This window comes from Atractosteus spatula, chromosome 17 (genome assembly GCF_055471065.1).
Source record: "Atractosteus spatula isolate fAtrSpa1 chromosome 17, fAtrSpa1.hap1, whole genome shotgun sequence".
Classification (NCBI taxonomy): Eukaryota; Metazoa; Chordata; class Actinopteri; order Semionotiformes; family Lepisosteidae; genus Atractosteus; species Atractosteus spatula.
Genome location: NC_142722.1, coordinates 10,552,093 through 10,568,249, shown reverse-complemented (window position 1 = coordinate 10,568,249; position 16,157 = coordinate 10,552,093). Strand labels below are relative to the sequence as shown.

The window sequence follows — 16,157 nt, the reverse complement described above, 5'->3', positions numbered from 1 at the left end:
TCTTGGAGGTTTCAACATATCAATAGCAAAAGATGCAAAACACATAACACATGCCCTGTAAAAAGAAGGCAGTACTTTTGAACTCGAACCTGAAATCAGGAGCAAACTGCCTCTGAATTGTAAAGTGCTGTGGTATCTAGACTGTACACAACAGGTGGAGCTGGTCAGTCCAAGGGTTCAAATTCAGCCATAAAATAAACTGACTTTAGATTCTCCAGTTTTATTTCTTGTAATTCTACCCATCACTACATCTGTAAACTATAGTTTTTAAAATTAAAACATTTTATTTATGAATGACATGGCTGTTCCCTATTAATATCAAAAGGTGTTGAATTACACAAGCTCAATACATACATTACTTTTATTCCTGTAGGGTTGATGCTTATCTGCAGTGTCCTTGTTCTCAAATGATACATTCAAACAAAACTGAAAATGTGGGGGGTTGGGTATCTGTGTTAACACACTACGATTCCATGGACAACTTCATGTAAAACAGGTACAACGGTCTTGTTACCGTCTGAAATTGATGTCTTATTGTTGAGAATTCACCAGCAGGGAAAAGCACTGTATCTCGCTCGAGAACAACGGCCAGCTTTCTCAGATACTTAACTAGGAATCCACGCTGGTGCTCAAAGTCGGGTTTCAACAAAAACAAAATGAAGCTACAAATGCTGGACAGTAAAAATATGTGACCAAAATTTTAATCCAAAATGGACTGAAACACTGAATGCTGCAGCCGTGTCTACAATAAGGGTGTTCCTGTAGGGCCACAAGGCTGGGCTGCATGTCAATGAATAGACAAGGGCAGTCAGATTCAATGCACCTGCAAGAGGATTGTTTATTTAAACAGCAAGAGGGGGTATTGATTGCATAGTGAATTATGGGAGTGACTGAGTACACACAGCTTAACACCAGAAATAAAACAGCCTCTGGGAGTACCTGATGTGTAAAGTTAGAAATGTGCTCCTATAGCAGATCAGAAAATATCATCTGCATTTCCCCCGATATGAAACCCCCCACTGCAGCCTGTTCTCCCATTCCGCTCCCCTGGAGTGTATAAGGAACTTGTTCATCATTTGTACGTCTATGGGGGTTTTGCAGAAGTACAAAGGACTAAAGAGTGCATACAAAAAAAAAGGAAACCAATCCACAGCCCTGTGTAAATTGATTCAAATCTGTTAACGGCCGCCATACAGTTGTCACAGAGACGCAGTTAGGAGCTGGCGAGGAGCAGAGAGCACCTGAGTCTCTGCGATCCTCTTGCTGCGGTTTAGCCACATGGATGGGGATTTCCCTGTCATGATCAGACAGCTATGAGTCAGCCTGAGTGCCGGGTGAACACTATCACAGTGAGCCCACTGGTCCTCACAGCAACGGCAGCCTTCTCCTGTGTTTCCAGCCCATCCAGCCAGAGACTCCTCACTGACAGCCTAAGCAGCCCTGCAGTATCTTCACATCCGACAGTTTCATTTTTCTCCTTAACCCTTTCAGAGCCTTGTCTTTAATCACAGCAGGCAACGGGCTTTAACGACCTACTCTGAAGTACTGCTGCACATCAACGGTTTCTCCTAGCAGCTATGCAAAACACAGGAAGCTCCTTTTCAAGCTTGTCTCCTGTGAGAATCTCTTAACAAGAAAGTCCAGGATCACTATAAAACTAAAACTGTAAAGAACTTTCAATATGTAAGAGCTGATGCAAATGCTTCGCTGTTGCTTACACCTGTACAGCTTGTGACATTTACCCGTCTTGAAAACGCAGCAGGATGAATTTGTCTAATTCTCCCGCATTTAACATAACAAAAGGGGTGCACTTCTTGAACATGACAGAAGTATATAGCTTTGGTTACTTTACTTAACGTGTAAAATTACCTGCCGTCAAATTCGGTCTTAAACAACGCACTCAATGATACAGCAAAGTGTGCCGCTAAGCCAAAGAACTGCCTTTTATCTTAAAATGATCTTTGTCCCGTTGTGAACCTAAACGAACAACTTATTTTTTGAAGCCAAGCGTTAACAGGCATTGTTGTTTACAGAAAAATAACACAAATGACATGCACACAGCCATTCATATTATCTTGTGGTATGAGAAAGAAAACAAAAAAAACAATCCTTTTCCTACAGGGTTGAAATTAGTGAACAGGAGCTGTATGCAGGCCATGAAAACCAAAACTGCTTGCTGGTTTGTTGTAAAACCGCCATGGGGTACAACTTTCCATCTGCCTTGTCACTGGCTCGCATGAGCTGAGCCAGGAAACATGATGCAATGAGAAACGAAAGTAAAACTAGGCACACACTTTCACCACAGCAAAGACACCGCCTCCCCACACACTGCTCTGCACTCCATTTCCTTTCACTTCATTAGCACAGCGGGACGCAATTAGCATAGCTTACTCCTTAACAGTGAAAACTCTTTCTGTTCTACTCTGCTTTAATTATCGGGGATTTTTTTTTACCATTGCGAGTCTTCTAGTTGACATTATTTCACTGATAAGAGCAAATTAAAAACCTAAATTAGTCTACGCCAGATAAACAAGCGGGCTTAATGAAGCTCCTTTATGTGACAGCTATTTATATCGCACGGAGTTCTGAAATCACTGATTACTGTGTGCAACCCTCTCTCCGCAAACCCACAGAGGCTGCAAATCCATACCTCCAGTATCTAGGTGAAAGCAATCAATCTCAAAGCATGTGTGCTCGACTGCTTTTCACTGTCCTCCTCCTGCACAGTCTGATGCTCTGATCACCTGGCATGCCCTTGAAGGACTCCAGGACCCAAGCTATGCTTAAGCTTTTCTTTGGGCCTGCCAGACTTCTTTTTCTGTAGTCCAACAAGCAAAATGAAAGTCTTACTGCAATCCTACTTTCCAAAGAAAAAGAAAAAAAAGTACACAACACAGAACTACAGTTGTTACAAGACCATGTAGAAGTCGAGCCACCTTTTTTTCCCCTCTAGAATGTTTTGAATGACCAGGATATAGAAAGGAATTCAGTGCCTTGAGTCAAGTGCAAATGTTCAGCAGGTCTTTGAGAAGCAACATTCTGCATTTCATACTTCACAAGTACTTTGCACTGAGGCTGTAAAAACACTGTTCACTGGACTGTTATCTCTTCAACAGCAAACTGTAAACAGTTAAGGAAGCAAACTGGTTATTTTAAAAACCATGTTCAAATAATCCATATTACTAAAACACCAAAACAAACTTTATGGAAAATCTTTTGGAGCTGTTTGTGTTGGCACTGCCAAGAGCTCTATGACACCCCTCTTACTTTCTCAGTTTTCAGAGGGCAAATAAAGGTATGTGCCCGAGCACCCCTCCCCCACACTTGAGTGTTTGAACCATGTTGTGGTTCAAGACACAGGCTACTAGAGAAGAGATGCTTCAGTGCTAAAAATCAACTCTGCCTTTCATCAAATGCAACTTGCTGCTCTAGAGAACTCCCACAGCTCTTACTTCAAGGCTGAAGCTAACACACTGAGAAGGACAAGGCTTTGACACCTATACAAACTTTCTGATTGCACCTGCCTGCACATCAAATCTTTGTTTGCAACCAGCTCCAATGTCAAAGTCACCTCCATGCATGCCAAGCTCATCACTACCTGCAAGGTATTCCTTGATTAAACAGCGAGTAAACCTCATGACATTGCAAATCTGCACTGACTTTAATACACGGCTTCCACTTACGCAACTCTGGTGTTAATTTTCATTTTTTTGATACACTGTTTGGTTTATGCACATTATAGTTCATAACAACTGAAACTGAACATGTACCTTTGCATTTTGAAGACTCCAGCTCTACTCTTGACTACTGGAATCTTCCCAGATTGTAGCAAGAGCCCGCATTACTACAGCAGACCAGGGCGGAAACTGACTCTTTGCCTCTCTGATGTGCTGAATGAAGCAACGGAATGATGAAAGTCATTCACCGTGCCCACTGGCATGCCAGCTACTGAGCCAGTGGGAGGCTGGAAGTTTATGGGTTGGCTTCTGTTTGTCTCCACAAAACAGTCAGTGGAAAACCGTGAGGAACAGGAACTGTACCATCCAGAGCCTTCCCGGCTCAGGGACACCAGCGGACGAGGGGAATAAGAGATATTTCGGTATACCCAGTCCAGCTCAACCTGTATGACTTTGCTGCCATCTTGCAAGCTTGCAAGACAAATACACAAATGCTTTCAGATCCACCCTTCTGGAAAATAAATTTTGTGTACTGGTTGTATGCTTCCCAGAAGGGGACATCACAGACATCTTAGTCTGCAGAGACATGACTGCAGGGGCGCTGTGTCTAAGAACTTCACAATGATATCAGAGTGAGCCCTCCCCCCTCACAGAGTTTCTGAAATGTTGTGGTCGAAAATGCACAGCTCTCTTGAGCTCAGAGCGATCACCAAGGTGCGATAACAAATTCACAAAACCATCGTCCATGCTCGTTTTTTGCTGGCAAACCCCACTTACGCCATTTTAGAAGCTGCCACTCTATTTAATGGTCTATGTGACAAAATTAATAAGGCTCTCTGTTCATCTCACTTTTGCCATTATATGTCACCCTGGGAGAAAGAGATAAACCAAATAAATGGACATCATTAAAAACAAATAACTGAATCTGGCCACAAAAGTATATAAATGGTGAAATGAATAACTGGAAATCAGCGCAAGGGCTGTCAGGTGTTTCCTCCCAATAATTCTATTGGAGTGAATGGTAATGATATGTTTAAGATTTAACACAAAAGTGAATTTCCCTCCTAATTCTTTATAGCACTGATATTTCATCCTTGGCCTGGAGCATCACCATATCTTCTGGTTTTCATTAACTCTGGACTCTTAATAACTGGTTCCTATTAAGTCATTCGCTTAATTGGGCTATACTCCCATTAATTCCAGATCTTTATTAATTGATAAACTGTAAGATAGCTGCTAATCCTAGTGCTCTGCAACACACCAGGAGCAGGAATCAATATCACTGCTTTAAAGTTCTACACAATCTATCAGGAACTGTGTGAAACTACATGGAGATTCTTAACTGCAGTAGATGCAGAGTGACAGTTCCTTGGTCCGTTAATAATTTCCAAGGATAAAACGCATGCACTTTCAGCTTGTCCAAAATGTAATTAATTTTTACAGAATGCATGCAGTTACAACAACCATTTTGCACGCCTGAAATACTGAGTTATAATGGAAAAAGTGCAGAGCATCTGGGATGAATAAATTTTTTTCATGCAAGGAAACTGAAGACTTTATTTTTGGTTTTTCCTGTATTTCTGCAGACTTCAATACGTCTCCTTTGTGCTGCTATTAAAATATAAATTAACTCTTTTTACAGCAGCCTGCTCTTGGTCTAGTATACACTAACCCACTTGTAAGCACAAGTAACACAAAGACAGAAAACGTTTAGATAATACTTTCTGGTAAAGAATGATATTCATACTTATTTTTAAGCTCTGCGTCATATTATTCTTTCAAGAATGGTAACTGACCTAAAACAAAACATGTTTAAGGCATTGTAGGTGAATGTTTTGAAACATTACTGACTTAAAATCTGCTCCAAAATATGAAGAAACTAAATGCATTGGAAAAGGCAATGGGTAAGTAATAAAAAATAACAACTGTTTTCCAAAACTAAGCTTAAGGGTACTGAGGCAATAAATCAATTTCTTCTTTGTTAGCTGTAGGATTGGCAAAAAGCAGGAATTATGCTTTCTTCTGCTCTGAAGGTGCTCTCCCCGAGACGCAGCGCTGGTGGAGATTTTATCGGTGTGCTTTACCTTTCCTCCTTCCTTTCTCTAAAAGCTGTTACATCAGATTAACCACATTGCAGCACATCTTGGGATAACATGGTCAAACCACAAAGGCCTTAGTTTCAGGCAGCTGGTATAACGGCACTTACTTCAAGAGCCCCCTGTGCGGAATCTGCTCTTTCAGCAAGAGCTTCGCACTGCGAACGTGTCACCTTCTCCTCCGCACACCACCACTGGATTTCTCAGGCTTTATTCTCAGTGCACTTTCAACAGCGTGCGATTCTCTTGCTTTATAACAGGCTTTTACAACATTGCTTTCTTAAGGGCGTTTTTTCCCCCACTCAGGAAAAGAAACGGCTCACAAGTCTTCAACGCTCCAATGATAATTCCAAAGGAGCAGATAATGAACTCACAGCCACCTGAAACTGACAAAGAATGATGGGCAGCATGGTTGACATAACTCACCACGTCCATTTTTTCCGCAGTGGGTGTCTGGTCTCCAGACACGGAGTCCTTCGCTTCCGACGAGTCCGTCTTCCCCAGCTGCCCGTTGAAGTCAGCCGGAGACGCGGCCCCAGACCGGTTAACCAGGGAGGCCGTGCCGCGGACGGGCTCGTCGTCGTCCGAATCCGGTAGCGGGGTGGGGCTGATGTCCTCCAGGCCAGTGCTGGAGGGGCGCGAGGTGGGCGTGGGCCCGCGGTAGCCAGGCTGGGAGTTGCCGGTGAAGGGGGGGATGGGGGAGAGCTGGGAAGACGAGGAGGAGATGGGGCTGCCCTCCATGCGGATCTCGTTGTCCGAGTCTCTCCCACTCAGGAAGGGGAGCTTGGTCCTCTTCTCCTTTAGCAGCATCTCGATCCGCGAGTCCAGGCTGTTGCGCATCTCCGACTCCAAGGTGGGGGTGCCGGGGGTCTCGCAGCGCTCTGGGGTCCGGCCGCCCGGGGGCGCGGCGCCCACAGACTCGCTCGGCGGCGGGGGCTCGGGGAGGGGGGGCGTCTCCGGCTTCTCCTTGACCGGCACGAAGTCAAGGCCGCTGCTGGTGCCGGTGAGGGCGAAGGGCTCCACGGCGGGTGGGGGGGCGGGCCTCCTGTAGTCCTGCTCGCGGGGCGTCGGGTGGAAGGGCGGCTCCACCGTGTGGGGATACACGGGGGGCGGGGGCGCTTGATATGGTGAGAAGGCTGACTTATAGGAGGCCGGGTGGGCGACGGGAGGTGGGGGGGTGTGCGTGTGGGTGTAAGCCGACGGGGGCTCGGTGGGCACCGAGTGGGGCTTGAAGGAAGGGCTGGAGAAGGACGTCTGCTCTGAGCCCCGGTAGGGCCCTGTGGTGTTGTGGACGTAATGGCGCTCAGGCCTGCGGTTGTAGGCGTCCTGGAATTTGGTTTCATGCCTCCTGGACTTGTACGCTGTGGAACTCTCTGCCCGGTTGGGCTGGTACGCCGGGGTGGTCTGCCGGCTGGAGTAGCTGGAGTCCTGAGAGAAGGGGGTACCCCCCAGACGGGGGGTGATCGGTGTACCCTGGGACTGGGGGGTGAACTGCCCGTAGGAGTTGGGCGTGTCTTGCCGGCAGCTGGAGTAGGCCGTGTCCTGCGAGAACGGGGTGCTGCTGCTGTTCGGCGTGGCCGAGCTGCCCACCACCGAGGAGCTGCCCTCAGACAGACGCTTGGCGGGCTCACCAGCCTGAGGTGGGGGGGGGACAAAAAGGAAAGGAGTCACGTGCCGACTGGGCTCAATCTGCACCGCGCTGACGCATGCCAGCGAGACCAGCGACAGGGCAAGGAAAAACAATACTTTCAACGACTTCTGTGCAACAACAGATCAGGTTGAATGTGAATGAATATTTCAGCTTCTGTTTGGTTCAGTACTAAGGAAATCCAGCCAAATAACCGTAACAGAAGTCTGTCACCCGTCTGGTTTTGCTTTCCGAGGTTTTGACGAGCCTAAGAACCTCTACACCAATTATATTATGCACTTTGCAATTACAGACTCTGATACTGCTGGACTGAGAAATGTCCCGCAGACACTTAAGTTTAAATATCAATGAAAACAAGGGAGGAGTGCATTTGACTTAACCTCAAAATTTCTTGATTGAAAATCAAATGAATATAAATCAACACAAAGGCATTCAGTCAAGGTCCGTCATGGTAAACAAAGCTATCTGAGATTTGAGACTACCTAAGTGGCTCAACTGGTAAAGGTGCTCAGTGCGGGCATGGGTTCGAGCCTGGATCCCGTCACTAGCCAGCTGTGACCAGGAATTCACAAGAGGTGGTACACTACTGGCTGAGCTCCGCCAAGGCCAGGGCTGCGTTTTCCAGCCCCTCAGTGACACAGAGACACCTGCAGGCACATGGTGCTGTCAGAAAGGGACACATGGCGACTCCAGTAAGTACGGGGCTGTGCTGCCTGTGACGGGTTAAAGGACTTGTGGGTAGATGGGTAAGAAGAGTCTTCCTGCACTTCTCAATCTAAACCGTGTGCAGTCGCAGTGATCTTATAACTTAGAGCGGAGATGTGACAAAAGACACTGGCGATTTTATATTGGATGGGTATATCAAAAATAATTAGTAATAATACAATCTGAATAAAATAAAACAGTTAAGCTGAAAATCCAACAGCAAAAGGCTGAAGGCGGCTTATTATGCCAAGAGTGATCATATAAAGATGATCAAAGTACAATTTGAACTAAAACTATAACACTCATTATCACTGGCAGATGAAAACAAGGAATTGTCTGACATTCCAACATGGGCCCCATTTTACCACCCGCTGCAATGATAAACAGGATTAAAGATAGGCCTGTCAGTTTCAAGTCATTCCAGGCCCCAGCAGGAACACACAGTCCTCCACACTTACTTGCCCTTATCTTGGACAAGCTTCCCTTTTAAGTCAGAGCAGGCAGTAACTGGGTTCCTTCAGAGCAGTTTAAAGAAAGCGAAAATAAACTTCAATGGAAGAGACAGAAAACAACCGAGAACAAATGCATACACTTCTGCCACCAGAAAGCTTCTTTCGCTTTTTAAAAACCGTTTATGTGCAGCCAACACACGGCTGTTCTGCTGGGTGGTAAACATGTTGCCTTTAATGCAGAGAGATTCCGATTAGATAGAAACAGTGGGAACTTGGAAAAGTCAAACTAAAAATCTAAAATCCCCAAAGCCTTTTAAATTCTATCGGCTTTCAGAATTAGCATTTAAAAATTATAACTGTGAAATAACTTTGTCCTGCCCACCTCATTTGGAATTGCCAGTGGTGTTGGTCACATCTCCATTAATGGCTGGAAAGGAGGAAGTGCAGACAGACACCTGCGGTACGCCCCCCTTCGAACCACTTGTCTCTTAACACCTCACAGCAGCGCCGTGGCCCACAGGGGGAGGGGTGCGTCCCCCACAGACAGCACCGCATACCTGCAGTATCCCGGGGGTCCACAGGGGTCCCTGTGAGCCAGGGGAGCCCTGGCCGCCCCCATCCCACCCAGCTCAGCAAACAGCAAGCCGCCACGTGCGCAACCCCATTGAGTGTGCTAGCGACAAGATGCAGGCTCGCACCCACGATCAGCGATCAATGAGCTTTTACTGGTCAAGGGGACCAGCAATCTGGAGTTTGGAAAAAAGTGATGTTATCATCTCAAACTGAGACTAGGCCGATGGACTGCGCAGAGTACAAAACATGTTGCATTTTGAATCAGGAGGGTAACAAATCTGCACTCCTGGAAAAAAAGCAGCATTTTGATTGGCAGGTTTGGAAACCTGCTCCTGTTACATTCACCCGATTAATTAAAGGGTTAAACTCCTCTGTTGCCTTTGAGGACTTCTGTCTTTGTGACTAAAAATTAAACTGAACTGCAATTAATTAAAACTGCTTCTTTTGTTTTTTGAAAAACAAAACAAACAGCCAAACGAGCGCACAATGTTGTACAACAGAATGACATCATTCAAACGATGACAGATGTAGCTGAACAGGAGGAATGGGTTGTAGTAGCCTTTGCATGGAAAAGAAACGGTTACAAATTAATTACATTTACAGGAAGGATCCAAGGACTCAACTTAAGTGAAAAGAGAAAGAAAATGGCCAATGCAGAGGAAACCCAAATGAACAAGACTGCGCTTTGCTCTGCACTGATTTAAACTCTTGACTCCCATCTACTGGTACTCACTGGTGCGTTGCCTTAACTTTGATCTTCAGAAGAGTTCCACTAAGAAGATGATACAGTGTTGGGGGTTAAGTCGATTTTCTCCCTCCTATTGACTCCCTAAACCATGGTTTGAATCGGATTGTGACTAAAAGTGAATTCAATATGGCTGTGTTCTCAAATCTCACAAAATGATATCAGACTCTAGGTAGCTGGAATCAAGGCAAGACAGCTGGAAGGTAGTTAGACAGAGATCTTGTCCTGCCCGGACAACACATCAAGAAGCAAAGTCTTGATTGGTCTTGCAGGGTCTGATAAAATATCTGGGTTCTAAAAACTTCACTTAACTACCTTCACAAAAGCCCAGTTCATAGAATATTTTTATTCTCCCTTCAAGAAAGCAAACGAAAAGGTCACCAAAGAAACTGGTTAAAGAAACAGATCTTCCACCAAAAATGTCAATACCGCAGAAAAAAGACTGCAGCAGGAAAAGAAATTAATTGAAAGATTTAAAACTTTCTTTTGAACTTAATCAAACCGAAGCAAAGGAGAACTCCAAGCGAGAGGTCTTTACATACAATTAAAATATGACAATCATTTGGAAGACAAATGATCGTATTTATATTTATATCAAAATTCTCCGTTTATCAGCCTGTTTCGATTTTCTCAGGAAGCTTTGTAATGACACACCTTACGCACGAGTTCAGTGTGGAGCAGTGGTTAGGGTTCTGGACACTAAACTGGAAGGTTGTGGGTTCGAGTCCCAGGCAAGACAATGCTGTTGTACCCTTGGCCAAGATACGTGACCCCAGTTGTCCAGTGAAATACCTTGATGTATAACCTGGTGCAAAGTCTTTCAGGATAAAAGCGTCACTCAAATAAGCATTAGCTTTACATTTACGACACACTCTCAAAAAGACCTTTTCTGCAAATTCTTACCAAACACCCCTGTCAACCAGAGAGCGAAAATCCACTTAATGTTTTTGCCACTAATATTTCTCTGATAAAACAATCAGGGAAACATGGAGTTCCCCATTGAAGCATGTAGCCCTTACCTGAGCGGTGTCATTCAGACTTCGTGGTGAGATGTCACGGGAATCCTCATTTCCTACTGGCAGTGTGCGAGGGGTGTATATACCATTGACCAAGAGCTCAAAGTATCGCATGCGATTTTCACCTGCACAAAAGCAGAGGGGATGTTTGACTGTGAAAATCTTGTTTTCTGCATCGGAGATTAAAAGGTACACCTGTCACTGGCTTGGTGGCAGACTTTAAACATATCATTCCAAACAAGGCTGACTTCTTAAAAAACTAGAAACAGAAGAAGGTGTTTTATTACATTACTTCTATTCATTTTAGTATTTAATTATTTTTCTAATTTGCATCTCTGTTCATGCATATCTGATAAAATGTTGTGCCTTAAGTGCGTTGATGCTGGTCAATATGTACAAATCATTTGACAGCTGGAGGTATTCCTAGAAAGATTGTACAAGGGGGCTAGTTACAGATCACAGTCATAGTCATTTAATTTAAACATTGGCTAAAATAATCAAAGTGACAGTTCAAATGCACAAGCAAGATTGAAGACAATCACTTTAATAGCAAAACCCATAAACCATAACTGATCGGTCACAAATGTAACTGCTACATTATGCAGACTAGAGAATCGCTAATTAATATGGATAGAGGAATTGATGCAAAACTAGGTATGAATGCCACACCCACATAACAAATCGTTTTTTAAAGTGGCTGAATACCATCTGCTCTTAAATTCAATTAGCAATAAAATTTATAATATTATGCCTTTATGTCCAAAACAGGGCGTAAAAGTGCAATTATAAAACGAAATTTCTAACAGCACGAACTTCTATAATTTCACAATCACTATATGCATGAATAAATAACGCATTTTTAAAATATCTGACTAAAACACAACGTGGACATTCAAATATACAATTCAAAAGAGGATTCGAGAAATATTTCACACAAAATGGAACGTACTTTAAAGTTTTAATATTTAACTCAAGTGTTTTATATTATGATACACTGCAACTAGCTATGTCGTTTTTCCATAAAGTTTAATCAAACTTGTTACATTTGTATACTTGGACCATGTACGATTAACTGGCCGCAATTAAAGTGAGCATTCAGGCTTAAAATCAGTTTAAACAAAACTAAAACGTGATTCAATACAAGCAGCGCCAATAAAGGGCAGATTATGAAAAATGAATTAATCTATTTACAGTACGTAAAATAAAAGGGCATTCATATTTAATTTAATTTAATTTAATGCTTGAGAATGCGATGGAATATGTATGGTTGCCACTGAATAACCTATTGTCTTAATATTTGATTAACAAACTAGGAAGTTAAGAAAACCTCATTTCGTTTGACGATCTGCGAAGTATCCATCGGGAAGAGAGACGCTGTCTCTTTAAGGCGGTAACTGCTCGTCGGCTGATTAAACCGTGAACACATTCGGAGAAGTAATACAAATGATCCAAAGTTGTGCAAAACTAATTCTGTAGAGGACGATCACCTGGGCACTTGGCATGCACAGCGGAAAAATAATACTGATGAGTTTTAAAGGAAACCCCAATAACAAAAAGGTCTAAATACACTCAAAACTGTGTTTTTATAAGCAATGGTATGACATTTAATTAATTAAGCATACTAATTAATGTGCACTGCCTAAAATACGAAATTATTTGACAGGGGGTCGTCGGCATTCCTGGACATCTGTGTCATGCCAAGTCTACATTTTCTAAACTAGTGCTTACAGTCAATTACTTCTACAAAACGTGCGCAGGCTATGTGAACTGTACTCGACTTTTGGTGTTTAGTTCATTTGAGCGGCAGCTGTCCTAAACGTGATTTATACAGCTGTACTCATCTCCGTTTGCCACCCAGAAGTAAAGTCCAGGTAGGAGGTTTTTTTTTTGACAACTACGGCTCTTACTCCAGTTACCTAGCAACCGACAACGTACATTACTACACGTGACTCGAAAGGACGTACACAACCTGATAACTTTCACAACATCGACCATGGGCCGGGTTCGTCTCGATGGACTGCAGATCATAACGGGATATTTTTTTTTTTATGAAAACAAAATATGATGCAGGCCATACCTTTTGTATCGAGTTCCACGTGGATGACGTTTCCCATGACCGAAGTGTTGTCGAGGTTTTGAACGGCCTCCTTCGCCGCTTTCACTGTGCCAAATATAACTTTAGCGATTCCCAAGTGCTTCTTGTTTTTCGGATTATACAAAATCTCGACCTCCTCGATCTCTCCGAATTTCTTGCACATGTCAGTCAGGAACCCTTCCCTGATGTTGTCGTTTAGCTTCGCAAACGTCACCTCTTTCGGGGGCACGGGGCCGACGTAACAGTCGTCGATCTGTAAATAAAATAAAATAAAAAATAAAACCTAGGTCTCAGATGAGAGCATAAGATAGGGACCGTTGGGGTGTACGGAATGTTTTTCGCTTTAAAACAAAAAAAAAACCAACAGTCTGAAACGCAGCTCGGTTTAAAAAAAATGGCACCTGCTACTTCCCGAAGTTTTCTTCCCCCCCCCCCCCCAAAAAAAAGCATGCTTTTAACGGAATTATTATTCTTTTTTAAATCGTCATTCATCCCATTGCCTTCAGCCTTCAGAATCGTATACGTGAACGCGGAAAAATGCCAACAACCAGTCGGAGGAACTGTCGCGACTGTAAATACACTGAACGAAATATCAAAACGACCGTCTAGCCCCCTTCAACGGGCTGCTGCCAAAACAAATCCCAACCGACCGGCTCCGGGAAGAGAGACGAGCGCCTGTCACATCTGACAAGCTCAGCAAGGGGTGTGACACGCCGGGGTCTACCTTAAACTTCGGAACCGGGAGGTCTGTCTCCTTGTACTTGGTCCACAAACGACCAATCCTGGGGTCTCGGACGGTATCCACGGGTGGCATGCCCGGATTCTGTAAGAAATACATATTTTTTTTTTAAAAAAAAGGTGAATCCCAAAAGTTAAAAAAAAACTGAGAGTAGCTCCGATGCGTGCGATGGACGTGATGTCTCCGGATCTCCACACGGCGGCAGAAATAAAAATAACAGGGGGGAGAAAAAACCACTTAAGAGCTGCATTAAAAAAAAACAAAGTATTCCTTGAAATACGCGTCAGCTTGAAAACAACCGCCAGTGTAGCCATTCCCATTGTGACCCGGCTGAAACATTTGTAACAACAGCACAGTGACATTTTGATGCAGTGTGTCAGGTGTTGTGTAGCGAACTAGTTCAGCGCCTTTCCACCACATTTCAGTGTAGCGAACAAATTAACCTGCACAAAGCGCCCGTTTCTGCGCTCCGGGCTTCTTGTTGAAAAAAACGACTTTACTCACGGGCATGCTAAAATGCTGTCCATCGTAGCGGTAGAGTTTATGCGGTCCTTTTTTCAAAGCTGGGTCAATGATCAACTTGTAACTTCTCCAATGGTGACTTCGTTTCTCCCCTGAACTGCACACTGGATTGCTGTGCTCCATTCCGTTCGCCAGACCTGCAAAGGGGAACACAAGGCGAGGTGAAAGCATAACAGATGTGCTGGAAATGATGAACGGCACTTGCTGGCTTGCACGCATAAACACGGGTTAAGTCGGAAAAAAATGGGGACTGGAAGCTGGTCCCCATTACCGAAACAGACATAAGAAGAAGAGGAGAGGAAAAAAAGAGAGAGCAAGCTCACTTGAACTCTGCTTTTTTCCGTGGTCTTCATTTAACCTGGCCTTTTCTCCTGGTTTGGACATTGTGTAGATTTCCAATCGAGTCTTTTTTTTCTACCAAAACGGCGAGATCTTTTACATTTCCCTGATTACATTACATGGTTTTAAAGGATCCTGCCTCCTTTTTGCGAGCCAACACATATTGTGTGCCTCTCTGGTCGCTTTCTGTCTCTCCCACAATACACCACTATACTAACACCTAGCCTTACATCCCAGACGCACATTCGCTACTCGGATTTGACAAATATTTCGGCCGTGCGATACCCCTGTTTTACAAAAGGCGCAACGAATCGGCGATTTCTATTTTTTCTGAAGCACTTTAATATAATTTCTGCGCTTGACCGCGCGTTTGGCCGAAAACACCGGGTTTCCACAACGCATTGAATCTACCGCCTAGATTTACGCAAACGGGGAAACTGCCTCTCAACAAGACGGACATAGGTGGCTCAAGTTTTTAGAGGCTATAAAGAGAACCGGGTTATAATCCACCCAGTCCCCAGTGATATTGTGTCCGTATTTTCCTTATTAAAAAAAAAACACAGGGGAATAACGAACGCATTTGTAAAATATAATGTTAGTTTTAAGGAAGCGTGAGTACACTTTAACTCTACGTTAATTTCACTTATTAAAGGAGCGTTTCAGGTCGCAGGAGCCAATCAGAAAGCAGCTAACATATTGCTTTTTCTCCGTGCAGCCTAACGAACGTGTTGCATTATACCTCTTTTTGTTTTAAAGATGTTTGTATGCTGTTGTATATGCGATACTGGGGTATCCATTGCGATCATTGTCTGGTATTTTGCAGTGCTTGGGCAATTGGCTGGTTAATAGCAGTGTGTTCCCACGGCCAATCAGATCGAAGCTACCATTTTAGCTCTTGCTATTAGAAGCTGAGCCGAGACATCCTTCACCAGACAGCAAAGAGGAGGCCAAGAGCTCAAGCAGCCATTTTTCTGCAATGGAACTGAATGGCTAATATATGATTCTCCTTTGTTCCAAAAGGGATCTTTGACTTCATCATCTCTTTATGGACTATATCAGTGTGTTGTAATGTCTGCCATCATTTAAAGGATTTAAGAAGAATGAAGATAAAAAATGTTGGATGTTATCCCTTTGATTATTTTTTTTAAATTTTCTTCCTGGAATCCATCTTTGTCCTAACTAGGTCAGGGCACACCCATATATCAGCAGTTTTAATTCAGAAGTCAAATCTAGTAAATAAAAAAAGCTTGTTTTAGGTTTTGATGTTGCAAATGTGCTTTTAAGGGTCAAATCCAACAATATGTGTTCAACAAATGCTGTAACTGCACAACATTTCTGAGTGCACACTAAAATGGCCAAGTAATGATGTAGCTCTGTGTAAGTTTTTTCTCTTATTCTTTTCTTTACAAATGAATTCAGTTTAAAATAACACAATTTTGAACTGTCATCACTAGGTAGTTTGGTGAAGAACCTATGCTTCAATGAATATATACTTTAAAGGTAATATTTTATGATTTATGTACCTATTGTCTTTTCAGTTATTTTGTCTG

At 43.4% G+C, this 16,157-nt stretch overlaps 1 protein-coding gene across 1 annotated transcript in view; it reads right to left on the bottom strand.

Moving 5' to 3' along the window:
- setd1ba (SET domain containing 1B, histone lysine methyltransferase a) overlaps nucleotides 1-14,776 on the bottom strand; it is a 30,885-nt gene extending 16,109 nt beyond the window's left edge. The window contains exons 1-6 of the mRNA XM_088935847.1: nucleotides 14,592-14,776; nucleotides 14,251-14,405; nucleotides 13,732-13,830; nucleotides 12,990-13,260; nucleotides 10,916-11,037; nucleotides 6,200-7,408 (exon numbers count right to left, since the gene is read on the bottom strand). Of these exons, the coding sequence (XP_088791973.1) occupies nucleotides 6,200-7,408; nucleotides 10,916-11,037; nucleotides 12,990-13,260; nucleotides 13,732-13,830; nucleotides 14,251-14,405; nucleotides 14,592-14,652 (1,917 nt within the window). The 5' untranslated portion in view covers nucleotides 14,653-14,776. The remainder of the gene's footprint in view (nucleotides 1-6,199; nucleotides 7,409-10,915; nucleotides 11,038-12,989; nucleotides 13,261-13,731; nucleotides 13,831-14,250; nucleotides 14,406-14,591) is intronic.
- Between the last annotated feature and the right edge of the window lie 1,381 nt (nucleotides 14,777-16,157).